This window comes from Lampris incognitus, chromosome 20 (assembly GCF_029633865.1).
Source record: "Lampris incognitus isolate fLamInc1 chromosome 20, fLamInc1.hap2, whole genome shotgun sequence".
NCBI classification, from domain to species: Eukaryota; Metazoa; Chordata; class Actinopteri; order Lampriformes; family Lampridae; genus Lampris; species Lampris incognitus.
The window spans coordinates 18,527,773-18,555,118 of record NC_079230.1 but is presented as its reverse complement, the minus strand read 5'-3'; the positions used below and the strand labels follow the sequence as shown (position 1 = coordinate 18,555,118).

The window sequence follows — 27,346 nt, the reverse complement described above, 5'->3', positions numbered from 1 at the left end:
TCTGGGAATTGAACCCAGGACCTCTCACACCCGAAGTGAGACTCATGACAAAGGGATTTTTAAAGACTGTATGCCATGAAAAGAGAATTTTGTGTTGTGTGTTTAATACATCCTCCATGGTACAGAATGCCAATCTCTCTGTGTGTCCTTTATAAGAGTGTATGAACCGTGTCCCAAACACATGGATGGCTTAGTGTGCTTTTCCCCCTTTTGTCTGCCGAAATGGGCCACAGCACATGTCAAACTGAGGTGAATTTAGCGAATTATTCAATCAATAATCACACTCATTTTATATTTTCTTTTCTTTTATCAGGCTACACTGAGCCTTCAGGTTTCCTACATACCTCCGCCTGGATTGGCTCCTGTCTTCCAGCCTCCTCCCCAGCCAGAAGCCCTGCAGCATAACAACCCCAATGTGGAGTTGGACACCATCACAAGTAATATAATTGTTCAACTTCATGCAAAAAAAAAAAAAAGGGCAAAAAAAACATATTGTTGATATACATGTTGCATGGTTATACATTGGATGAACTAGACACAGACATGGATATAAATGTCTATCTATCTATCTATCTATCTATCTATCTATCTATCTATCTATCTATCTATCTATCTATCTATCTATCTATCTATCTATCTATCTATCTATCTATCTATCTATCTATCTATCTATCTATCTATCTATCTATCTATCGGAGCGGAAGTGCGAGTGAGGACGGAGTAGCCAGCGCGTTGCTTCAGTATAAACGAGTTTCTAAAACGAGCTTTTTTTCCTACCCATCTTGTCCTTTTTCGTGTGCTTTTTTGTTGTCTTTTAGTTAGTTTGTTTTTTGTTTTTTTCGGTGACAGGTCTGTGTGGAGTTTTTTTTCCCCCCGCAGCGGTGCTGCCACCCTCAGCAGGACAATATGGCCACGGGGGGGGGGGGGGGGGGGGGGTGTTTGGAAAAGTTGACACGCCAGCATGCGATTAAAGTGGCTCTGGTGGTCAAATGCTTGGTGGAGGAGTGCTGCCTGGCGGTAGGCCAACGTGGGATATGGAAGTATAAAATCAGCATCCAGAATGAACAGTGCTGTGGTGATGTTCATCGATAGTGTTGATGAGGTCAGCCAGGTGGTGGGCAGCGGTGTGGTCATTAAGGAAACGTTGACTCCCGTTCTGCTGCTGACTAATCCTGCCATGAGAATCACCATTTCTAATGTTCCCCCATTCATGAGTAATGCCGCATTAGAGAAGGAGCTTGCAAGATAGGGACAGCTAGTGTCCCCGATAAAAATGGTCGCTTCGGGTTGCAAGTCTCCTCACTTGAGACACGTTGTGTCCCACAGGAGACAAGGCTTCTTGATTCTGAGAGATAATGCGGAGGATTTGGATCTGAAGCTTAAGTTCAGGATCGACGGTTTTGACTACATTGTGTTTGTTAGATCCGGCATGATGAAATGTTTTGGCTGTGGGTCTGAGGGGCATTTAATAAGGTTTTGTCCCGACAGGAGTGAGGGTAGGTCTGATCCTCAAGGGCCGCCTTTGTCTCCCGATGCCGCCACGAGCGGAGCGGCGCATCTCCGGCTGAAGGCGGCGCTGCCGAGTCGGCACGGGGCAGACAGGAGGCCGGGGAGCGAGGGGCAGGAGAAATAGACCAGGTGGTGAAACGGAAAGAGACCGAGGCTGGAGAACACAAGGAAAATGGACAGACTGAGCAGGCAGGGGAGGACGGTGGGCAGGTTGAGCAGGCTAAAAAAGGTGATCACGATGACAAGGTGACAGAACTTGAATAGGTGGAAGCTGATGGAAATGAAAACAGTGAGAATGGGGAGTGTAGCAAATTGGCAGGGCGAGATATGAAGAAGCAAATACAGCAGACTGCTATTAGCGTGGCAGAGTCTGTACTTAAGGAAGAGGAAGATGCTGTCGGATGGTGTAATAAAATTAAAAAAGTCTATTAAAGGTGCGCCCCGGTGGCTCACCTAGTAGAGTGCGTACCACATAAGGCTGAGTCCTTACCGCAGTGGCCTGGGTTCGAATCCAGCCTGGGCCCTTTGCTGCATGTCATCCCCTCTCTCCCCCCTGCCTTTCCTGTCTCTCTACTGTCACTATCCAATAAAGGTGAAAAATGCCAACAAAAGGAAAAAGTCTATTAAAAGGAAGCCAACAGAGGGTAGACAGGACAATTTAAAAGCAAAGAGGGTTTCAAAGGGTGAAAAGCCATCCTCTTCTTCACCTGAGGAGGACACGGAAGAAAGTGACTGTGAGTTAGTTTCCACTCCTCATACACAGGCGAACACTGTAGGGAGCTATGCTTTCCTGAAAATCAGGAAGTTTTTATAGGTCACTAAGGGTTTGAGGGTGGTCAAGGTGGAAAATTATTTTCCAGACTTGCAGCTTTTTGTTGACTCAGTCAAACACAGGAGATTTGGAAATAAACACTGACCAGGAAATCTTCAGACTGAAAAAAATTGTACAGAAAGTGAAATTACAACTCCTTGATGATGCTTAAGACGAATTTGGTCGCGAGTGTGTTGCACTGGAAGATCTTCCTCTTACTGCTGCTGGAGGAGCCACTGATTCATGGAGTCTGGCTGGATGTCCACAACTGGTGCTCTCCAGGACTTTCCCAGAAACTGGTCTCCACCACAAACATCACCCTACAGAGCAGAGCTTCTACACAGACATGGCATTTTTTTTCCAGAGCTGGGGTGGTATTGTGCATAGTTGGAGTTCCTGAAGATGTTTTTCTTTTTTTAATTTGTGTAATGAGGGAAAGTCCTGGCTGTATTATTGGCTTTTCATTTTATTTCTTTGGTATGTAAATTGTGTAAACTCAACATCCATTGCACGTTGTCCCTCTTGGGAGACAGCGATCCCTCCTGTGTTGCTCTCCCTGAGGTTTCTTCCTATTTTTTCTCCCTGTTAAAGGTTTTATTTTAGGGAGTTGTTCCTCATCTGATGTGAGGGTCTAAGGACAGGATGTTGTGTTGCTGCAAACCACCTGAGGCGAATTTGTGTTTATGTTGGGCTATTTTATTTTGAATTTCTGTTTTTGCAAATTCTTGTTTAGGCTACTCAATGGTCTTTTTTTTCTTTTCCTGACACGTTTTTTTTTTTTTGTACGAGCTGGATGATAAAGAGATGATTGTGTTTGAGTATCAGCTGTTGGACTGCAATGTATTCTGAATAAATGTGCCTTTTTAAAATCAAATCAATCTCTGTCTGTCTATCTGTCTGTCTATCTATCTATCTATCTATCTATCTATCTATCTATCTATCTATCTATCTATCTATCTATCTATCTATCTATCTATCTATCTATCTATCTATCTATCTATCTATCTATCTATCTATCTATCTATCTATCTATCTATCTATCTATCTATCTATCTATCTATCTATCTATCTATCTATCTATCCATCCATCCATCCATCCATCCATCCATCCATCCATCCATCTATCTATCTATCTATCTATCTATCTATCTATCTATCTATCTATCTATCTATCTATCTATCTATCTATCTATCTATCTATCTATCTATCTATCTATCTATCTATCTATCTATCTATCTATCTATCTATCTATCTATCTATCTATCTATCTATCTATCTATCTATCTATCTATCTATCTATCTATCTGTCTGTCTGTACAAATTATCATGAACATAATCTCTTCTCTCTCCCTCCATCCAGTGATCTCTGTAGACACCATGGGAGAAGAGGACACAGAGAGCATGTTGATGCTGGAGCCCACGGAGGACCAGGGACCGGATGACGGCCGTTCGATGGTAATCGTTGGCCCCCAAGGGCCCCAGGGCCAGGAGACCCCCACTGCCCAGACTCCTAAACGCTCCCCACCCTCCTACAATACCCACGGAGGCCTGAGGAAGCGGAGGAGAGGAGCCAGCAGTCAGCCCAAAGCTCTGCCTAATAAACCACAGGATCTACAGGTGTGTTCAGATGGGTGGGCCGGCTACTTTGAACGTATACTTACGTGTGTGTGTGTGTGTGTGCGTGCGTGTGTGTGTGTGTGTGTGTGCGTGCGTGCGTGCGTGCGTGCGTGCGTGTGTGTGTGTCAGTTCATCGCCACCTGTCAGTCTCTAAGCAGCTATATCATTCCAAACTTTCACTAGAACTGTGTAGACTAGTTTTCCAGTCATGGGAAACACTTGGAAAATGATAAAACTGATCAAATGTTCAGTTAATATTGAGATCATGCAAAATTGTGAAAGAAGCTTATGAATTAGTATTGCTGTTGTGATACACAGTCCACTTAGAGACTGATGAGTTTTCCACTGACAGTTAATACTGAATAATGTGACAGCTGCCATGTACATCCAAGTAAAAGTCATGGAAAAAATGTTCTTGAACAGTCCTGGAAAACTACGTCCTAAAACGAGTGGGAACCCTCATTAAGAAGCTCCACTAGGTCTCTAGTCACTAGTTTCCATAACCCGGAATTCTTTTTCTTTTTTGTTTAGAAAAGAGTAATAACAGCAAGCTATAAAAGCAAATTTCAAGGGGTTATTTAAAAATGTTTAATAATTGAGGTGCTCGGGTTGGACAGTAGATTAATCTGCCAGTATCCCAATGCCGAACGTCACACTTTAGTCCCCTGCTGTTGCCTCTGGACTGGACATCTTTCAATGCTCTCAGGTGGGGAGTCGGTAGGAGTAAATAGAAAAGGAGCTGTCAGATGGAGCCACGCGTATCCAAAGTCCCATACACAAATTTTAATCTCTATTTCTGGTACAAGCAATTCATCTCACTTTTGTTCATCATTATCGAAAAGTTTTATTGAATTTCTGGCATATAGCTGAAATTCATCATAAAATAATGATGTCATTACATGTTTGATGTCCTTATTATTAAATTCCTAGATCTTTGACGATGGAAGTAAATGACTCTGTGAAGAGTCGATGTCAAGGGCATAGTGCTTTGACAATATTGCTGTCACCATAGGGGGAAAAGAAAAAAATGTGGAGAGGAGAGACAAAAAGGATTATTTCTTCTTTTTTTTTTAATCCTGTACTGTACTCAGTTTGCCGAATCAAACAATTTGTCACACTAAATTAGTTATTCAGCATTTATGAATGGCTAACGCCACTACACAACAAATAATGGCATGGAAGGAAAGTATTTTTCTTCTTTATTTTTTTTTTTTGTAAAACTATACTTTTTATCTCACTCGAAATAATTTAGATCAGTGAATGTATGAGAATGACTTGTAATTGTATTGCTTAATATCACTGTTACCATCTTTCCAGATACACTGTAGACAGTTATGAAATTAAGTACTGTATCACTAACAAAAATCTTTTTTAATGGGGACCCACGCTCAAGATCTTATCAAATATGTGGATCTGTGGCCCAACTAGCACTTTGTGATGAGTCCTAGTACACCCAAATACTGAAATGTAATTTAATGAATTTTATTAAATGCCTTCCCTAATACACCTGCCATTTTGGGGTCCTGTGAAGGTGCGTGTGAGGGTCATCGAGGGGAGACAGTTGCCAGGCATCAACATCAAGCCTGTTGTCAGAGTAACGGTTGCCGGGCAGACCAAGAGGACTCGCATCAGGAAAGGGAATAATCCTGTGTTTTGACGAGGTAAATAAGCATGAACCATCATATCTGAGTCAGTCTACAACCTCAGATGACAGTTTGAAGCCAGCAAGGGTCTTTATCCAGCCAATAATCTCAAAAGTAATTTCATTATCAGAGATGTTACTGTTCAACCATGTCTCAGAAAGTGCGATTACACGAGGTTTATTATAAGCAAGCCAGGCTCTTAAGAGATCAGTTTTAGCAAGTATGCTCCTAATATTCAGATGAATAACAGAGAGCCCTTTAGCAGTATTAATTATGCAGAGACAGAAATAAAGAAATCCACATAAATACATCAATAGATCATGTCCTGGGTATATGATAAAAAAAGGGGGGAGGGGGGGCTGGGGGTAAGGAGTAGGTTGTAAGAGAGTAGTGCACACACGCGCATACCACACACACACACACACACACACACACACACACAAGATTATAAAACTAAACTAGCAAAGCAAAAGCATAAAGACGGAGCAGAGCTCAGTCTGCAAGTTTATCAGGGGATAGTCTGATTGCATTGTTAAATTTAAATTACCCTGATTAGTTAATGCAAAGCTCATGATCAACCATAGTTCTATAATATGATAAACCATGAAAATAGACATAGTATTTTAGTATAAATCAAGAGGGAAAAAAAGAGACATCCCACAGCCGTTCACTTCTGACCAAATAGGCCTTGTGAATGAGGCTCTCAGATATATAACTGTGTGGGTTGTTGTATGTAGTATATTAAGCGGATTGGTAGAGAAGATCTCTGAGCAAATAAACATTAAAAATGCTGCCTTACTGTGTACCTAGTAATTGTGTTAGAATTGTGTTAGTTTTGTTAGGTTTAGAGAGCCTTTCTTGGCCAAATAAATCGGAGTCTTGTATGTACCTTACTTTAAAGCATGCCAATATGCGTCGTAACAGCTTTTTAAAATCTTTTTTGACCCCTGCGTGACAGACGTTTTTCCTGAATTTCTTCGAGACGCCGTCAGATCTGTTTGACGAGCCCATCTTCATCACTGTGAGTTTGACCTGTCATACTTCCATCTGAGTAAAGCCGCTTTGCCGGCATAGCTTCTCTTTATCTGTCTGTCATACATCATCACTCTCGGGGACAAGGCAATGTTTAATCAGGAATTGAAGCTTATTCCCACACTCAAAATACATGTTGTGATATAGTATATCTAAATATGTAACATATGTATAAAATTATGTATCCTAATTATATTATAACTTACACTATTATGCTAATATTGTTCTAATAATGTGTTAAGCACATCGCATTGCTTTTTTATGAATGAAGCATGCTTTGACTAAACTTAATTGATGGATTGATAATAAAATGCTGTTGGTTAAATGGAGAACGGCTCTCTCCCTTTGACAGGTGTGTGACTCTCGCTCACTCAGAACCGATGCTGTGATTGGAGAATTTAAGGTAAGCACAGGGCGACATGGTGCCCCAGTGGTTAGCGCTGTCGCCTCACAGCAAGAAGGTCCCGGGTTCGAGCCCCGCAGTCGTCCAACCTTGGGGGTCGTCCCGGGTCGTCCTCTGTGAGGAGTTTGCATGTTCTCCCCATGTCTGCGGTGGGTTTTCTCCGGGTGCTCTGGTTTCCCCCACCATCAAAAAGACATGCATGTTAGGGTTAACACTCCTGTCTGTGTCCCTGACCGAGGCAATGGAAAGAAGAAGTGGAGCTTTACATGTGCAGCTTTACATACTGTCTGAGTTCTTTATACTGAAGTCCATGCTGTTGTGCAACACGTGGGCCTGCTGTATGAATTAGCGTCTAAATCTCTGGGTATGCACTCAACCAAAAGGTAAATGGACAAAATGGTCTAATTTTTTTTTCTTTCTACAGTTGGATGTCGGGACAGTGTATAATGAGCACAGTAAGTATCAGCTAAAGTACAAATGTTTAAACTATTTGCAGTACTGCTGTCCAATGACTGCTGGGATAGGCTCCAGCATCCCCGTGACCCTGAGAGCACGATAAGCTCTCAGTATAATGGATGGTTGGATGTTTGTAGTACTGTATTTGGTTGAAAAGTATAGCCAACCATAAGAAATTCAAACTAGGAGACTGACTGAAATTCAACAGCAAAGCAGACCAGATAATGAACTTGAGGTAATTATATTTTTTTCTAGATATAACAAAATATGATTACCTCATCTTTATTATATAATATATCTACAATTTAGATTATGATTTTGAAAGGAATATAATTTTGTCAAGAACAGCCTTATGGTACCTCTTGAGAAAGGACCATCGTGCGTTCTAATTTCTCCGTCTTTACATGTCAGCAGTGTATTGTGTGTAATACGTGCTGCTGTTAAGGAATATGCATCGTGAAGCACCAACTCTTGCGCCAACGATGATTTAAAAGCATGCTGAGACCACAATCCTTCCTCTCTGTCTTAGGACATTGCTTCTTGAGGAAGTGGCTTCTGCTTTGTGACCCAGACGACCTCTCAGCAGGGGTCAAAGGTTATTTGAAGGTCAGCCTTTTCGTCTTGGCTGCTGGAGATGAGCCCCCGGTGAGTTCGATCGTGGAAAGGTCAAATGTAGATGTGTATGTAAGTATGGTTGGATGGATGGATGCATTTATTATATCTATGCATGTATGTGGCTGTCTGCTTGTGTGTGTGTGTGTGTGTGTGTGTGTGTGTGTGTGTGTGTGTGTGTGTGTGTGTGTGTGTGTGTTTATGTATGTGACTGTCTTGCTTGTGTGTATCTTCTAGCCTGACAAGCGGGAATGTATTGAGGAGAAAGAGGACATTGAGGGGAACCTGCTGAGGCCTGCTGGTCTGTCTCTCAGAGGAGCCATCTTCACCCTGAAGGTCTTCAGAGCAGAGGACCTGCCACAGAGTGAGTCTGCAGCTGTGTGTGTGTGTGCGTGCGTGTGTAAGTGCGTGCGTGCGTGCGTGCATGCATGCATGCATGCATGATTTTGGGGGGGGGCTTTTTTTTTTGCCTCTGAGTTCATATAAGGGTCAAAATCCACAGGCTTCCTTCCTCTGTTCCTATTTACCACCCTCTCTCTCTCTCTCTCTCTCTCTCTCTCTCTCTCTCTCTCTCTCTCTCGTCTCTCTCTCTCTCTCTCTCTCTCTCTCTCTCTCTCTCTCCTCTCTCTCCCCCTCTCTCTCTCGCTCCCTTTCTCTCTTTCTCTTGCCCCCCCCCCCCGTCTCTGTCTCTCTCTGTCTCTGTCTCTCGCTGTCCCTCTGTCTCCAGTGGACGATGCCTTTATGGATGGAATGAGACAGATATTGGGGTTTGACAGCAACAGAAAGAACCTCGTGGACCCACTGGTGGAAATCCACTTTGCTGGAAAAAACGGTGCTGAAGACAGATTAGAGACAACGTCCTTCTTGAACACACACAAACACACACAAACACACACACACACACACACACACACACACACACACACACACACACACACACACACACACACACACACACACACACACACACACACACACACACACACACACACAGCTCTTCTGCACCAGCACACATACAAGTGGACATTACCTTTCTACTGATATCCAGCACCTCTATATATTCCCTGGACAGATACTGATAGGTAGTGTTGTGCAGGTTGTATGTTTTCTGATTAACAATATAAATTATACTCTATTTTGGTGTACTGCATTTTGCTTAAAACCACAACGAAATAGAATCACCCACTCGGTACCCCTGAATATTTCCTCTTTTTAGATTAGAAAAGTATTTTTACCAATAATAATGCTCCATTTGTGAGGCAGCGTTCCCCACACTGACTATTAGCTGTTGGGGTAAAGAATAAATTGTAGTAATTGTGCATTTGCATGTCCTTTCTGCAGGTGTGCACAAAAGTTCTGGAGAAGAATGCAAATCCGCAATGGAACCAAAGTCTTACCATGCCAGTTAGGGTGAGACTTACACACACTCTATCCTATAAACACACACACACACACACAAACATGCAGCACACGTGCACACACACATTACATGACAATGACTTCAAATACTAATACACACACTGACATATGCAGTGTCAGTAACTTCTTCGTGCTTGCTTGCCTGCCTGATGCACCCCATAATGAAAATACTAAGTTGTGTGACCTCAAAGTGTCACCAAGCGAGTACCTTAAGCAGCAAAATCTATTTTAGCCAAGTCAAATCCACGATAGAGTGAGTTCATTAATCATTCAACATACAGAAATAGTCATATGATAAAAGATGAATCGATTTATTTTCTTTGCCTCTCTCCCGCTTTAGTTTCCCTCCATGTGCGAGAAGATGAGGATCAGGGTTGTGGACTGGTGAGACCGGAAGATTTCAATCCAAAATCATGCTGATTTACATTCATTTGTCAGGGACTTTAGAGCTTATAACCCAATTTCATCTTTTCTTTTCTTTGGCCTATTAGTGTTGTAACCGAATCTAATTATAATAAACGTTAATCTAAACCGTCATCGACTGTGTTTCTTTTCCCTTACTCTTCCTCATTCTAGGGACCGTGCCAGCCACAACGACGTCATCGGCACCTCCAACCTCTGCATGTCCAAAATATCTGCCCCCGGAGGGGAGATAGAGGGTGAGTAACTGGTCAGTACTTGTCAGCCTAAGCCCTTTACTGCTCCGACCAGCTGCATAAAGATACCTGACTTTAAGTCAGACTTGCAATAGTACGGAGGATCCGGAGAGTCTTACTAAGGGATAAAGCACAATTAATTAATTGGTATTGAACCAGAGAATAAAAAATAATTAATAAAAGACTTTACCCGGGGTGTCCGGGTGGAGTGGCAGTCTATTCGATTGCCTACCAACATGGGGATCCTGGTTCGAATCCCCATGTTACCTCCGGCTTGGTCGGGTGTCCCTACAGACACAATCGGCCGTGTCTGGGGGTGGGAAGCTGGATGTGGGTAAGTGTCTTGGTCGCTGCACTAGCGCCTCCTCTGGTCGGTCAGGGTGCCTGTTCAGGGGGGAGGGGGACCTGGGGGAATAGCGTAATCCTCCCACGTGCTACATCCCCCTGCGAAACTCCTCACTGTCAGGTGAAAAGAAGTGGCTGGCAACTCCACATGTATTGGAGGAAGCATGTGGTAGTCTGCAGCCCTCCCCGGATCGGCAGAGGGGGGTGGAGCAGTGATCGGGAAGGCTTGGAAGAGTGGGGTAATTGGCTGGATACAATTGAGGAGAAAAAGGGGGAAAAATACCCCCCCCAAAAAAAACAAATAAAAGGCTTTACAAATGAATAAATCAGCCTATATATGAATAGACTAAATTAAACAGGGATTCGTTGATAACTAAATAAATAATCAATAAACAGATCAATTAGAATTCAATTAACAAATGTCTAAATGAATAGTGGGCTCAATGCCTAAATTGGATTTGTGTGATGACACTGGATGTCCTCTAATAAAAGTGACGGATGAGAAGGGACTCATTAGTCTAGCCTTGTTTGGACTTGTCTGCACTTTTTTTTCCCCTGTAATCTAAATTGCCTCAGTAGGATTTTTAAAACATGGATCCTTTGAAGGCTTTCTGTATTTGTTCATTCGTTAGCAAGTATTTCATCTTTTTTTTCTTATTATCATACTACTGTATACCCCAAAATACCCACACACATAATAACAAATTGTCTCACTAACCCTGAAATAATTTTGCCAATAGATTATAGAATTTGACTTATTTCCAATGAAGTTTCAATTTTATAGAAACCAGTGTCAGTGACTTGAGACTGAAGTAAGGCAGTATCGCTAATAACAAAATGACAATTCAAAGTAAATTCCTGAAAAACGTGTATTCGCTTATAAAGTAAATAAAATGATCTCAGCTCATGACTAGATTTTTTTTTAAAACTGTTATGAGGAAAGTAGGATTTTAAGGCTCATTGATAGATTCAGTGATATAACAGTTTTGTAGTCTGGTCTTGATCTTGGATGTCAGCTTGAGATACAGCACCTTTAAGTAACATTGCAAGGTTAATGTGTTTGAGTGCATCACCAGCTGTTTTCTAACAGAACAGTCACACACATGTGTGCAGATGTGAGGTGGCTGGCATGACCACTAACCTGGTGTCTCCTGCTTGGTTGTGTAATGGATGCATGAACACACTGCAGAGTATGATGTGAGTCTTTGGGTTCCTGACAATGGCTTCACTTGCATTAAAAAAGTAAAACAAGGAGCGTCCGGGTAGCATAGCGGTCTATTCCGTTGCCTACCAACATGGAGATCTCTGGTTCGAATCCCTGTGTTACCTCTGGCTTGGTCAGCGTCCCTACAGACACAACTGGTGTTGTCTGCGGGTGGGAAGCTGGATGTGCGTATGTGTCGTGGTCGCTGCACTAGCACCCCCTCTGGTCAGTCAGGGCACCTGTTCAGGAGGGAGGGGGAATAGCGTGATCCTCCCACACGCTATGTCCCCCTGGCGAAACTCCTCACAATCAGGTGAAAAGAAGCAGCTGGCGGCTCCACATGTATTGGAAGAGGCATGCGGTCCCTCCCGGGATCAGCGGAGGGGGTGGAGCAGCAACCGGGACGGCTCGGAAGAGTGGGGTATTTGGCCAAATACAACTGGGGAGAAAAAGGGGGGAAAGTTAAAAAAAAATTTTTTTTAAAAAGCTACATCAGTAAGTCACACACCCATTTATACACATATTTATATATTTTTCCCTCTTAATGAGGTGGGTAGTCAGGTTCATTAACCTGGGTGGTTCAGATTGACTGTTTCAGATAAGTACGTAGTTCCCATATTCTCTACACTGTATGTACATCTGTATTAACACACATACACACACAGACACTCATACACACACACACACATATATGCATATACACAAGCACACACACACAAACCAGCATGCACTCCGCATCCCTTATTACTGAAAATTCATTTTGCTTTGTCTCATTATTATTATTAAAAATATTGTGAAGAGCAACTAGAGCTAGATAAAGGTCTTTTACCATCTCAGTATTGTTGTAGTGCATTTGGATGTGTGTGTGTGCATGAGCATGTGAGTATAGGTGTGTGTTAATGCAGATGTACATCAAGTGTACCGGATATGGAGACTACCTACGTAGCTGAAACAGTCAGGAACTTGCTGGAAGAACTTGATGCCCTGCCTCATTCGTAGGGAACAAAGAGCCGCCTCAATCATGAAGGGTGGGATCGGGAAGGAGTCAAAAATCGTGGAGCATCGGCCATACCGGGCGGTTGTTGCTGAGACCAAAAGTGAGGAGAGAAATGACTGGACACGATGCCATGAACTAGACAGACGCATAAGCGGAGATGTAAGCCCAGGAGACGACTGTAGCGCTGGCTGGTGTCACAAGCGGGTGTTCATTGGACGTTTCAGTGACGCCAAAACTGTCCGTTGAGCCTGACGAAGGTCTGCTGGGTCTCGCAACCAAAGTGGCATTACCGCTTGATGAACCCAAAGAAACCCCTTTTTCTCCCCCACCCCAGCCCCATGTCAAAGCCTCGTGTGTGTTTTATGCTCTTTGGTGTGTGGAGCCGATCCTAAGTGTTTGCAGTAGGTGTGTATGCACAGCATTCAAGCACCTGTCGGCGTGTTCATCCCAATACACCTGCCTGAGCTTCTCGTTTGGATTTGAGTGGCTTCCAGCGACCTCGGCTTCCCTTTCTCTCTGACTCTAAACGTTTCTTCATCATCCTTCCTTTTCTACGCATCCAGATGACTTGGCCCCGCGGAGCGTCCACTCTGTCAGTACGTCTCCCCCTCTCTTCTCTCTCTCTCTCTCTCTCTCTCTCTCTCTCTCTCTCTCTCTCTCTCTCTCTCTCTCCTCCTCCTCCTCCTCTCACATTCTGTGACACAGTTCATCACTTAAACAGCAACTACTATGGAACAACTACAGCACTTTTGTGTTGTAAAGTACTGTCTCCTCATGTCCTGTTTTTGCTTTCATCTTTGCCAAATTCTATTTTTTAATTCAAATTATATTGCAGTTACTCTGTTTTATTAAGCAAACATTGCCATTGTAGTTTGTACCATGTTCTTTGTACCATGTAACCTGACAGCCGTTTCCTGCTCCTTTGTGTCCTCCGTCTTGTTCCCGTACAGTGGATGATAGCCTGGGTTTTCTGCCGACCTTTGGGCCGTGCTTTGTCAACCTGTACGGCAGCCCCAGAGAATTCACCGCCTTCAACGACCCCCACGAGGCGCTCAACCTTGGAAAAGTAAACCGATCTTTTGTTCCGTGAACTTCTACCCCCCAAACATCAACTAGATGAATTAATATGGATTGATTAAAAAAGTGAAGTTACCAACTTCCATTCGAGATACACCAGGTGGATGGATCACTGTCAAATCTATTACACTGACGGGAAATTTGAGTCATTTCAACGCTGTTTCTCTCCTGTGTCATTGATTTCAAGCACGCGTGTGTTTGCCATGCTTTTCTTTCCTCTCCCCGGCAGGGAGAAGGTGTGGCGTACCGTGGTCGGCTTTTGCTGGAACTGAGCACCAAGCTGGTGGATAAGCTGGAGCAGAGGGCTGAAGACATAGTGTCAGATGACCTGCTGGTTCTGGAGGTGAGAAGGACGGGATGTACAAATGAATGGGATGGATGGATAGACTGAATAGACTATGAATGCTGGTTTATTAGATAGATAGATACACACACACATACATACTACATACTACACACACACACACACACACACACACACACACACACATATATATATATATATATATATATATATATATATATATTTAGCTGGTGGAAGAGGAACGAGGAATTTTTTCAAATCTATCTCTAAAAGCTTTTACTCTGTCATATTCATATGGGGACAGATTTATTCCAATTCCCAATTCTCTTCCTCTCCTTCTCTGTCCGTCCATCTCCCTCCGGGGCTGTCCCCCGCGCCTCCGTCCCTCCCTCTCGCCTTCTTTTGCTGTCTTTTTTTTATCCCCATCCATCTCTTTAATGGACGATGATGAAAATACATGAGATTCATGTGGCTCTTCTCTCAAACCTCTCCCCTTGTCCTCGTCCTTGCAGAAGTTTCTCCGGAAGAGGAAGTTCTCTCTCTTCGCTTCGTTCTACTCGGCCACCCTCCTCCAGGACGTGGACGACGCCATTCAGTTCGAGGTCAGCATCGGTAACTACGGCAACAAGTTTGACTACACCTGTCTGCCGCTGGCCTCCACCACCCAGTTCAGCAGAGCCGTGTTTGATGGTAGGTCGCGGGGTTATAGGATAAGGAAGCATAAAACAATATGAATGAAAAACTGTTTACAGTCACATTAGTTGTTCAGCTGTCATTTCAGAAGATAAATGTGTTAAAATTTCAGTCACACTTTATGTAGCGTAGCTGCTAACAGTGATTTATAAATGAGTAATAGGGCACTTATCTGCTCCTTGCCACACACTTGTTTGCATTAATATTAGCATTAGCATTGAAACTATAGCTAACATCTGATAAATTTTAGATAATTTTGTATATTAGCGTTACAAGAAAAAAACAATGCAGTTTCACAACAAAGTTAAATCAGAATTTAAACTTGACTTTTCTAAAGGAAACAGGGTACAAAGCCCTAGATGGTTCAGGTCAGGGCAAATATTTTGGTCTAGATGGTTGAATCTGGGAGCTGCTATTAGCATAAGGTTAAGTTTACATATAAATAAAGGTAGAAGGCACCAGATACAACACAACATTGCGAGTCATATTAATAACAGTTATTAATTATTTTAGGCTCCCTGCTAAGGTTGACAAGTGTGTTATAATAGCTTACACGTACTCTTATTACTCATCTTCGTCACTGTAAACAGCTACTCACTATGAAGCATTACCACAGTTTCTTTCAGAATATTAACATACAAAGCATGCTCAAACAAACAGAACTAATTCTCATTTTGATGATGATGTTAATTACCATGGTGACAATGATGAAGAATTTGATTTCGAAAACAAAAATAAAAATGCAGCGGCAGTGATACCCTAACAAATCAACTGGATTACTGTGAACATGTGCATGTGTGTGTGTGTGTGTGTGTGTTTACCAGGCTGCCACTACTACTATCTGCCATGGGGTAATGTAAAGCCAGTGGTGGTCCTGTCTTCAGAATGGGAAGACATCAACCCAAGAATAGAGGCCCTCAACATGCTACTGGCTATTATAGACAGACTGGTATGTTCTGTGTGTGTGTGTGTGCGTGTGTGTGTGTGTGTGTGTGTGTCTTTCTTATCCTGATCACCACCTTGTCATGGTGGAGAAACTTGCATGTATCAATGATCCCAGGAGCTATGCTGTCCGGAGCTTGGCTGCTGGTAGGGTCACCCAAGGTGGATAGGTCAAGGGGGAGGTTCCAGATGAAGCACAATCCAACAAAGACCTCAACGGCAGAACTGGCAGAAGATGTCTTCAGGTGACAACGGACATTGAAGGCGGATGAAGGCTAGAACAGAGGGTGGTCTCCAATCATTTGGTTCTCCATGCCATTGGACTATGGCTGGCCACCCCCTGCCAAGGACCGTGTGGTGGCTGCAGGTGCATCAGCCTCTCCACGTAAAAAGCTGTCATGCACAGATGTCCTCCTGCAAGGATACCCACAAGGACCTAGATGGAGGACAGTCATACTTGACCCCAAGTGACCGCCAATGATGATGATGATGATGATGATGTGTGTTTGTTTGTGTGTGTGCGTGTGCATGTGTGTGTGTGTTCACAAGTCAACTCAAGCTCATTTTTTTAGCCCTAACTCACAGTTACAGTTTCAGATGAGATGCATCAATAGAAAAAAAATCTATATTTATCTTCAGTTACTGAACCACTGACCTCTGGTCTGTGTGTGTGTGTGTGTGTGTGTGTGTGTGTGTGTGTGTGTGTGTGTGTGTGTGTGTGTGTGTCTAGGAGTCCAACCTAAAAAGGGTTCAGCTGGAGGTGAAGGTGGGCAGTGACCTGGAGGAGGTGGAACTACGAGTGGTTGACCTGTTGGATCAGGTCATTGCAGACTGCAGGTAACAACACATTGGGTGATTTAGCAGTCATTCTCAATGTTGGCTAAGGTCATCACAACACACTTGTGAATAGGTTCACTTTCTGCTATTCAGTTACTTATATTGTCGATCAGAGGAATTATTTTAAGTGGCATTATTTCACCTGACTGGTGGAATTTTCCATTTATTTGAAGGTTGATGCAGTTTTTAGAGTATTTAAAAATAAATGATTTGCTGATGTGCTGCCTTCTTGTTATGTCTTCCTATCCCACCTTTCAAAATGCTTATTGTTGCTGAGTACCCATCTTTTTTTTCTACTGTCTGCCCCCCATTTCTCTCTCTCTCTCGCTATCGTCATCTCTCTCCAGTGAGGAGCTACCGTCTCTGGACGAGTGGCCATGTGTGACTCCTCTGGATCGCTCTCTGAGACACATCCGTTCCTTACACCTGCAGCAGATAGTTCAGGCAGCGTCAGCCCTGAAACACGGACCCGCTACTGAGCTCTCTACAGTAATGGACCAGGCAGAGGACTGGGCTAACAGGCTACGCACAATGGCAGAGGAGGTGAGACAGCACGTGTTTATGTGTGTGTCTGTGTGTGTATGTGTGTGCGTGTATGTGTGTGCGTGTAGACAGTATGAGAACAGGCAGCGAGATTAGTAGACAACAGGCAATGACATAAGAGATGTGTGCATGTGTGTACATATATAGATGGGTGTGTATTTGTGTGAATTTTGGTAATTTGAGACACCAGGGAATAATGATAAAGTTGCAGCTACACAAGTGCAAATACACAAACATCCAAATCTTTTCTGCCTTTCATTCTGGCCCATCATCATATTATGTGTGATCTCTTGCTCTCTCTCTCTCTCTCTCGCTCCATCTTGCTGTCTCTCTCTCTCTGTTTGACATTGTCTTCCTCTGTGTCTCTCGGCCAGCCCCAGAACAGTCTTCCGGACATAGTGATATGGATGATGCAGGGGGACCGTCGGCTGGCTTACCACCGCATCCCGGCACACACTGTGCTCTTCTCCCAGCGCCACTGTGGCAAGCACTGTGGAAAACTGCAGACTGTCTTTTTGAAGGTTTATATGCACACCTGCCATACTCACACACAACACTGTTTCCTGGCAAGGCCGCTGACGGGACACACTCACTGAATCACAACGTGGATGTGTTGGATGCATCCATGCACACAAAAGCACATTTTGCAGTATCTGTTAGTCTATGCAAATTTGTATGTTTTGTGTGTGTGTGTGTGTGTGTGTGTGTGTGTGTGTGTGTGTGTGTGTGTGTGTGTGTGTGTGTGTGTGTGTGTGTGTGTTACATGTCCAGTATCCTCAGAGCAGCGGCGGAGAAGCCAAACTTCCTGGTCAGCTGAGGGTGAAAGTCTGGTTTGGATTGGCTGCCGATGTCAAACACTTCAATCAGTTCGCTGAGGGGAAACTCTCTGTCTTTGCTGAGACGGTAAGGAGGGAAGGAGGGAACGTCCGCTTTAGAGGAGTTTGACTTTCTGATGCCTTGGAGTAAAGATCTTTTAAAATGCAACGTGTCCATAATTTAATATATACTGATTATCAGCAGTATTAAGTGCACCCAAGTGGGTCAACAGATTACCGCTCCAACTGTATGATTCAGACATAGGCACCTTTCACGGTTGACGATATGCTCCAGCCTCCCTGTGGAGGTGAGGCAAAACTAGGAGAGAATCACCCCACAACGATCAACAGATTTCATTATTCATTTCCATAAAAGTATATCCCGTCTATGTGAGCAGGCTCTTATTCCTATTCTCATTGCTCACTGTAGTTTCCCTAATATAAGAACTCCCGTCAAGGACGCAAGTAAAACTATACTACTACTGAACTGCTGTACTACAACTACTGAAGTACACCTACCCCTATGAGTGTTGTTGCTTTCGCATTACTCCTGCAGTGCTGCAACATAACCGGCAATGCTACCCCCACGACTCCTTTAACTATCGCCGCTGTCAGTGGGAGACGCACTAAACATCTACTACTACTTTCGGCTGCTCCCGTTAGGGGTCGCCATAGCGGATCATCCGTTTCCAAAGGAGACGCACTAAACATAATGTTCATTATTCATATTTTAACACTTTGCATTTCATGCACAAAGAAAATATAACACATATCTTCAGGGAGGTTCAATTATGTAACATACCCACTCTCTCCCCTCCCTTCTTCACTGTCCATCCTTTCCTCTCACCAGTACGAGAACCAGACACGGCTCGCCCTAGTGGGCAATTGGGGTACTACAGGTCTGACCTACCCCAAGTTCAGTGATGTGACTGGTAGAGTGAAACTACCTAAAGAGAGCTTCAAACCCTCCTCTGGGTGGTCCTGGGCTGGAGACTGGTTCATCAGCCCCGAGAAAACGTAAGAACAGACCTCAGAGAGAATGACTGACAGTCGGAGTGAGAGATTTGGAGTGGGTGGGAGTGTCAGGGTTTCAAATGGAGCGTGAGTGAGCGTGACAGTATGTGTCATGTTGAATTATATTTATGCCAGCATGAATGCCGGAATCAAGTAAAGCATTTAATAAAATAGACTTTAAATGCATCAATTGCTTTCTACCCCAATGTAGAGGTGTGTAAATCTACTCCATGTATCCTCCGTTGTATTTATGGAATAGTCTGATGGCGTGTCAAGTCACAGTGTACATCACAGTAAATGTTATCAAACGTCTGGAATTGGTGGGAGGATGATGTCTTTTTGAAGCAAAAAGCTTTAATTGATACTATTTTTACCCATCTTTTAGCTCTACTTTGATTTAAACTTTACGCTTTTTGCAAAGTTGTGTCTGTCATCGTGTATTTGTGTGTGTGTACATGTATTAAAGTAACAGTGGTGTGTTGATCTATTCCCTGCCCTCCAGGATGCTGTTTGACGTGGATGCAGGTCACATGACTTTCACAGAGGAAGTGTTTGAGAATCAGATGAGACTACCAGGTGGACAGTGGATCGGGATGCCTGAAGGTTACACTGATGTGGTATGTGTGCGTGTGTGCGTGTGTGTGTGTATGTGTGTGTGTGTGTGTGTGTGTGTGTGTTTGCACGTTTCATTATAAGGAAAGCTGATATTACATTTAAAGTGTTTACTCAATGCTGCAGTTGCCAACTCTTTTTTGTCGAAAGGTATGCATTTTCAAATACTGTATAATACTGAGTATTAAAACTGATGTGCATTTTTGGAGCCAAAATTGCAGTTTTGAAAAAAAGTACAGCAGTATATGATTTACCGTGTGTGTGTGTGTGTGTGTGTGTGTGTGTGTGTGTGTGTGTGTGTGTGTCAGAATGGGGAGAAGGCAGTACCAAAGGATGAGGTGGAGTGTCCTCCAGGCTGGGTTTGGGAGGAGGTGGAGTGGAGTGAGGATCTAAACAGAGCAGTAGATGACCAAGGTACGGTGTCACGCACACAGACACACACACACACACACACACACACACACACACACACACACACACACACATACACACACATGAACACACATGTACCCACTCTCACATACACTCACTTATGCACATGTATAAGATTGTTAAGGCTTGCACAGACATATAGATATAAAAAAACACAGATGCTGATGCTCATTCACGCACTCCCTCCCTCAGTCTCCAACTTTTAACTTTTATGACCAGCTTGAAGACAAAATGAGTCAAAACACAGTATTTTTTTTCCCAAAAAACCTGGACTCACAGTGCACATATAACACATTCTGGTTACAATACTTACTTAACATGAGTGTGTGTACTTGCATGCGTGTGTGTGTGTGTGTGTGTGTGTGTGTGTGTGTGTCTCCCTCTCTTCAGGCTGGGAGTACGGTATAACCATTCCCCCGGACCGCCGTCCTAAGTCCTGGGTGCCGGCAGAGAAAATGTATCACACCAATCGTCGAAGACGGTGGATAAGGATGAGAAGGAGAGATCAGCAGAGAATGGATGCTCTCAGGAAGGTGAGGACACACGAAGAAAGGAAGGGCAGGAAGGAGAACAGAATGTGTTGGGGGGGGGTGTGGTTTGTCATCCAACAGTAGAGAAATATAAGGTGAGAAAAACAGTTGCTCTCAGGAAGGTAAGGTGGGAGAGGTGAAAAGAGAGCGCGCAAGAGAGAGAAACAGCCACTAGATGGTGCTCTCCTTACATAAATTGCAGGTTGCAGGGCGATCTGTCATTGATAGACATTGTTTGCTATGCTCCATTTTTCCTTGTATTCTTCCCACATTTAACCATAAAACATGCCGTATGGTGTGTGTGTGTGTGTGTGTGTGTGTGTGTGTGTGTGTGTGTGTGTGTGTGTGTGTGTGTGTGTGTGTGTCCACGTAGCAACGGCCAGATGAGACAGAGAGAGAGGGGTGGGAGTACGCCTCCCTGTTTGGTTGGAAATTCCATCTGAAACCCAGGAAGACCGACTCCTTCAGGAGGCGCAGGTGGAGGTGTCGCATGGAGCCGCTGGAGAAGACGGGGCCAGCAGCCATCTTTGCTCTGGAATGTTCCCTGGTGAGGAAAACGAAGGGGAGGAAAACGCCCACGTCTATCTCCTCTGTGACCTTTTGTGACACGTGGACCTAAAAAGAAGTCAAATTCAGCTTACTAGGCGTCAGTGTGGCCAAATGATATAAATTAATAACGGGAGGGGGGGGGGCACGGCTTCAACTGCATTTTGTGCTGATAATATGAAAAAGACACTTTTTAAAAAAATCTGATAATGTAGCAAAAAGGAACTAGTCAAACTTTCTCCTCAAATTTCTTCTGCTTTTCTTTATAATTTAAAGTAAAGCATTAAGTGACCATTATAAAACAACATGTCCTAATGTAAGAGAGACGTGATGGGTTAAAATGCTGGGTAAATCTGCTCAAGACTGAGTTATTGAAAGTCGCACGTTAACACACATCCGCCTGAAAGATTTTACACACTTGTCGGGCATCGTCCCAGTGAGTACAAGAGAGCTTTTTGTTGCCATGTTAAATCCTGTTCCCCATTTTCTCCTCCTCTCTCTGGCTAAACATATTCCATTTGCCTTCCTCCCCCTTCCACAGAGCAGCATCGAGGACAAGAACGACGACAAGTTGGTAACGACAACGTTCGGCGTCAACAGGCCCACCATCTCCTGTTTCTTTGACAGTAAGACAAGATGCACTCATTCAGCAAGACACACACAGAGCTATTTATGCACACACACACACACACACACACACACACACACACACACACACACACACACACACACACTTTTCCTACACTCCATCCTGCTCTTTCCTCAGTTTTCCTTATCCTCTTTGCTTTGCCCACCTTGTCTCCTCTTTTCCTCGTGTGACTCGGCCGTTTCCCTCGACTCCCTCTCATCCCCTTTTCACCTCTTCACGCCATAACACTTTCACCCCCAAAATGACCACTATATCCATATCAACTCTATCAACCACACACACACACACGCGCGTAAGAACAAGTTCACCTAAACTCAAATAGTGGAGGCTTGTCCATCTGTCGCCCACCTGTGGTGCATTCTGGGAGGGAACACTGCTTACAATTTGTGGGCATTACCAACAGCTTGCTACCATGGCAACCGGGCATGGTCTGGTTGCTAATGGTTACCAGACATACTGTAACTAGACCGTGACCCAAAAGAAAGTCTGCATTAGGATTGTATTTGTGCGTGTGTGTGTTGTGTGTACTTATGTTAGTGTATGTATATGGATGGCTGGGGAGGTTAGTGTGTTCCTGTTTACATAAAGGACAGAACAGCGGGGAAACTGTAGGTAAGTGTATGTATGTTTTGCTCTCCATCAGAATGATGGATTTGTCCAAGTGCTTTCTATTGGGTCTTGAAATATCTTACTTGTGTGTGTGTGTGTGTGTGTGTGTGTGTGTGTTTTGTTTTATCTAGGTGGGACCCGCTACCACTTGCGTTGTTACCTGTACCAAGCTAGAGATCTGCTGGCCATGGACAAAGACAGCTTCTCAGGTACTGTAACATCAAAACGGGTGAATCATGTGTTAATGGTGGGTACAGCGGTGCCCCCTATCTGTTAGTGCTGAATACCGAGGTCGCCAACACAATATTTCCTCATCCTGTGTCCCATTTTAAAGGTCTGGAACATGTCTGCGTTTTTGTGTGTTGACTCCTCTTTTTCAGACTGCTCTCGAGCTGAGAGGAAATGACAGACTGATAAACATTAGGGCCAGAGAGAGAGACACACAGAGGGAGAGAGAGAGAGAGAGAGAGAGAGAGAGAGAGAGAGAGAGAGAGAGAGAGAGAGAGAGAGAGAGAGAGAGAGAGAGAGAGAGAGAGAGAGAGAGAGAGAGAGAGAGAGAGAGAGAGAGAGAGAGAGAGAGAGAGAGAGAGAGAGAGAGAGAGAGAGAGAGACATGTGGGGGAAAATGGGGACAAACAGGCAGACAGATGAACTCACAGAAAGATAAAAGATAGAGACATGCATATAGGATGGATGGAATGAAAGGACAGGGTTAAAGACAGACAGATGGACAGACAGTCAGACAGACAGACAAACAGAAGGACAGAGACAGGTAAACAGTCGGACAGACAGTCGGACAGACAAATAAACAGCCAGTCAGGTAGACAGGCAGACAGTCAGGCAGGCAGGTGTGCAGACAGTCAATCAGACAGACAGTCAGTCAGTCAGATAGACAGTCAGTCAGATAGCCAAACAATCAGTCAGACAGTCAGGCAGGCAGGCGCACAGACAGGCAGACAGTCAGTCAGGCAGGCAGGCGTATAGACAGGCAGACAGTCAGTCAGACAGAGAGACAGACAGGGAAACAGCCACAGCCACTGTCAGCCAGCCCAACAGACAGATTGACGGTGTTTGTTGGGACAGTGGGAGACAGGCAGACGAAGAGACGGGAAAAGAGAGTGATGTAGGTGAACTAGCAGCCAACCTAAGAGAAAGACGAACAGATTGTAGCATTCCATAACACAGCAAGGTTCAAGTGTCCAGTAATACGAAGCATATTGAGACTTCCATTAATGTTCAGAATCGAGATATTTCTGTTTTTATGAAGCCACAGAGAGACGGAGAGAGAGAGGGAGAGAGGAAGAGAGAGAACGAGAGGGAGAGGAAGAGAGAGAGCATTAGACAAGGGGTAGGCCACGTCTAGGTTTTTAGAAAAATAACCCGTAGAGTTTTAAAAAATAATGATTTCATAAAACCCCCAGATTATTAAAGGGTTTGACGTTACTGCCCTTGCTGAGGCAAGCACCATGGAAAGATGGAGAAAAAAGAGGGAGGGAGGGAAGGAGAGAGGGAAAGTGACATTAAGATTTAAAGGTCTGGTCGACTTAGATGAATGAATAGAAGCAGGGACGGAGGGAGAGGGGCAGAAAGAGAGAGAAAATGAAGTAGATGGATGAAAGCGAGAGACGGGAGAGGAAGAGGATTCAGAAAGAGTTAAAGAGGGAGAAGAGAAGGAGAGAGGGAGGAGATAGAAAGGAGAAAGTGTGGTCAGAGGAATAAAAAGGAGGAAGAGAAAAGAGAGGGATGGGATAGAGGGGTAAAGCTTGCAAAGGGTAGAACATGCTTTTTTGGCAAGGTCATGGAAATTACAGCCACTCTGCGTGTGTGTGCGTGTGTGTGTGTGTGTGTGTGTCTGAGTGTTTGCATGGTGTGTTTCTTGATCAGAAGCTTACTGCATACTCGGATGTAAACGCAGAGCCAAACTTTGAAAGAAACAGCCTATCAAGAGCTTACCTGAGCCGGGGGGCGGGGGGGGGGTGAAGGGAACAGAGGATAAATGAAGGGAACAGAGGATAAAGGAGAAAGAGAAAGATGTGGAGGTTCGGAAAGAGGGAGACAGTCACTGACAGAGATGGCTTGAGGAAAAAATAAGAGACAGGAAGAACGTTGAGGCCACAGAGCGAAATGATAAATCACTATCGACTTGGATCCACCCAACCTTGTTACACACACGCGCGCACACACACACACACACACACACACACACACACACATAAGGGAAGTTGATGAATGTCTTTTGGTTGTTGGTCTTGCGTTGTGTCTGACTGGCCATAATTAAGTGTGGAGTTAGCTGTCAAAATGGTTTTTATTTATTCTAATGTCATTCTTTTCTCCTTCCCTCCATCTCTCTCTCTCTCTCTCTCTCTCTCTCTCTCTCTCTCTCTCTCTCTCTCTCTCTCTCTCATTGTCTTGCTCTCGTTAGCGATATCGGTCCCTCTCTCCACCCAGTATCCAGTGCCTCCATATGCATGTGCACAGACAGCCATGCATGCATGGACACCTACACACACACTCACATGCACAAACAGCATGCAACAAAAAACTAAACATACACAAATGCTTCGTAGTGCATTTTGAAACATATGCTTATCTGGACATATACACACACACATACACACACACACACACACACACACACACACATACGAAAACCTCCTGGGCAGTTAGCATCAGTTATATGAGCAAGTGAGCTTTAGGGAATGCATGTAATGGGGAGGTCGCTATGGGTGGTGTACTGTTATGTGTACTGCATATATGTACAGAGTGTGTGTGTGTGTGTGTGTGTGTGTGTGTGTGTGTGTGTGTGTTCACGTTCTAGTTCTAGGGTTAATTGAGGGCTGGGAACTAGCAACCAGACTTCTGTTTGTTCTGATGCTAACAGCTCCACAGAGACTCTTCACTGGGTTGGAAAAACAAACTACCAAATGTGTATGCGTGTACGTGTGTGTGTGCGTGTGTGTGTCTCTATCCAGTGTATACAGTATACATATGTGTATACACTGAAGTGTATGTGTTGTGTGTGTCATCCGTGTGGATGTGAATACCCCCCCCCGTGTTATGTATGTGCATTTGTATCTCTATATCTGTGTGCATGTTATTGTGTATATATTTGTTGTCATGCTTATACCTTTGCGCGCGTTTGTGTGTGTCTGTATGTTTATGTAAGAAAGAGGCTGTGAATACCGAATATCCCAAAGTGGCGTTCCTGCTCTCCAACTCTTAACCCGGCATTCCCGAGCCAGTGATGTCACTCTGGTTAGGAGTGGGAGTAGGATCTTGGAATAATCTGGAGTTAGAGTTAGTTTGACACTGGGAACAGTCATAATCACACACACACACACACACACACACACACACACACTCACACGTACGCACGCATGCACACGACAACGTGGTTAGATTCACTTATAAATGTAACACATCGACATGCAGATACTCATCATACATGCTCAATGATGTATACACATGCACACACACACACACACACACACACATACATACATACATACTATACTGCTATGCATCAGTGTCCTCTCTCCAGTATTACCTGTGGCATTGCGGTCACGCTTGTTACAATCGGACAATTGTGATTTATTCTCCTCCTTCCCTGATGGTAATGGCTCACTGTGACAATAAACAGGAGAATATTTTTTTAAATACGTTCTGCACTCTTGAACATACAACATTGTGCCTTCAAACTCATACTTAATCAATCTGTGGCAGAATCCAGTTTCCCTAAGAACCTTCGTATTGGTTTCGATCAGGCTGAGTGTGTTTCTTATATACTGGTATTCCTGACAGAAGGTTTGAGTTTATTCATGATTACAACGTGTAGCATTTTAATGAACCTGGGCTGAGAAAGTCACCTTAACTTTAGTTGGTTTTTTTTCTTTCTTTTTTTTTCTGGATGACCTGCATAATCGACTTATGCCAGCGGAGGAGGAAGTCGAGGGGCAGAAACTCCCCTACCTTCATTGTTGGGTGGTATAATATGGCCTTGCACCACACTGCTGCAGTCACAGACTGGCTTGCTGCACATCCCGGGATGTCAGTACTATTCCTGCCTCCATAGTCCCCCTTCCTACACCCCGTAGAGGAGTTTTTCTCTGCATGGAGGTGAAAGGTTTTTTTTTTTAATTTCCCACCCCCTTTCCCCCCCAATTGTACCCGTCCAATTACCCAACTCTTCCGAGCCATCCCGGTCGCTGCTCCGCCCCCCTCTGCCAATCCGGGGAGGGCTGCAGCCTACCACATGCCTCCTCCAATACATGTGGAGTCACCAGCTGCTTCTTTTCACCTGACAGTGATGAGTTTCACCAGGGGGATGTAGTGCGCAGTTCCCCCTCCCCCCTGAACAGGCACCCCAACCAACCAGAGGAGGCACTAGTGCAGTGACCAGGACACACCCACATACAGCTTCCTACCCGCAGACACAGACAATTGTGTCTGTAGGGATGCCCGACCAAGCCGGAGGTACCACAGGGATTCGAACCGGCGAGCCCTGTGTTAGTAGGCAACAGAGTAGACCGCCATGCCACCCGGATGCCCCCAACTTGAGTTGTTATTCCGATAATCAAGTAAAGAAGAAAAAAAAAACAGCAAGCTGAAAATTCAGCAACACAAGAGAACATCAACTGATAGGATGATAACAAGAGGTAAGACAATAAGATAGTGAAGAACCAAGAATATGAACATTGCCTAAAATTAAGTCTATAAAAGTGCATGTCAAAAAGCATCTTGATGGGTTATCTTTGTGTTCTGGAGTTGAAGGTCCTCGGGCATGGTCCCAGTTCTAGATAGTAGTGGTCCTTAGGGTGAATGAGAATTAAAAAGTCTCATCCCCTTTATTTATAAAGCTGGATTTTATAACGGTTGGAGTGACGATGCCCATGTATCTGAGACTGCACACTGGGGGATAAAGCGTCTCAGCTATCACTTGAGTCCTAACTTAGTGATGCTTTAAAAATGATCACTAAAATCTTATGTCAGACAAATGACCAATGAGGAGATCCCATTCACAAAGCAGGCAAATGGGGAAG

The 27,346-nt window shown here is 44.1% G+C and overlaps 1 protein-coding gene across 1 annotated transcript in view; it reads left to right on the top strand.

The window, feature by feature from the left end:
* dysf (dysferlin, limb girdle muscular dystrophy 2B (autosomal recessive)) overlaps nucleotides 1-27,346 on the top strand; it is a 123,112-nt gene that overhangs the window by 33,059 nt on the left and 62,707 nt on the right. The window contains exons 6-31 of the mRNA XM_056300182.1: nucleotides 3,682-3,938; nucleotides 5,470-5,586; nucleotides 6,540-6,602; nucleotides 6,966-7,016; nucleotides 7,441-7,471; nucleotides 8,002-8,117; nucleotides 8,322-8,448; nucleotides 8,812-8,918; nucleotides 9,426-9,494; nucleotides 9,844-9,887; nucleotides 10,080-10,162; nucleotides 13,656-13,771; nucleotides 14,012-14,125; nucleotides 14,599-14,776; nucleotides 15,604-15,728; nucleotides 16,452-16,558; nucleotides 16,906-17,101; nucleotides 17,476-17,622; nucleotides 17,873-18,004; nucleotides 18,767-18,933; nucleotides 19,433-19,547; nucleotides 19,851-19,956; nucleotides 20,365-20,507; nucleotides 20,878-21,051; nucleotides 21,592-21,676; nucleotides 22,440-22,517. Of these exons, the coding sequence (XP_056156157.1) occupies nucleotides 3,682-3,938; nucleotides 5,470-5,586; nucleotides 6,540-6,602; nucleotides 6,966-7,016; nucleotides 7,441-7,471; nucleotides 8,002-8,117; nucleotides 8,322-8,448; nucleotides 8,812-8,918; nucleotides 9,426-9,494; nucleotides 9,844-9,887; nucleotides 10,080-10,162; nucleotides 13,656-13,771; nucleotides 14,012-14,125; nucleotides 14,599-14,776; nucleotides 15,604-15,728; nucleotides 16,452-16,558; nucleotides 16,906-17,101; nucleotides 17,476-17,622; nucleotides 17,873-18,004; nucleotides 18,767-18,933; nucleotides 19,433-19,547; nucleotides 19,851-19,956; nucleotides 20,365-20,507; nucleotides 20,878-21,051; nucleotides 21,592-21,676; nucleotides 22,440-22,517 (3,048 nt within the window). The remainder of the gene's footprint in view (nucleotides 1-3,681; nucleotides 3,939-5,469; nucleotides 5,587-6,539; nucleotides 6,603-6,965; nucleotides 7,017-7,440; nucleotides 7,472-8,001; nucleotides 8,118-8,321; nucleotides 8,449-8,811; nucleotides 8,919-9,425; nucleotides 9,495-9,843; nucleotides 9,888-10,079; nucleotides 10,163-13,655; nucleotides 13,772-14,011; nucleotides 14,126-14,598; nucleotides 14,777-15,603; nucleotides 15,729-16,451; nucleotides 16,559-16,905; nucleotides 17,102-17,475; nucleotides 17,623-17,872; nucleotides 18,005-18,766; nucleotides 18,934-19,432; nucleotides 19,548-19,850; nucleotides 19,957-20,364; nucleotides 20,508-20,877; nucleotides 21,052-21,591; nucleotides 21,677-22,439; nucleotides 22,518-27,346) is intronic.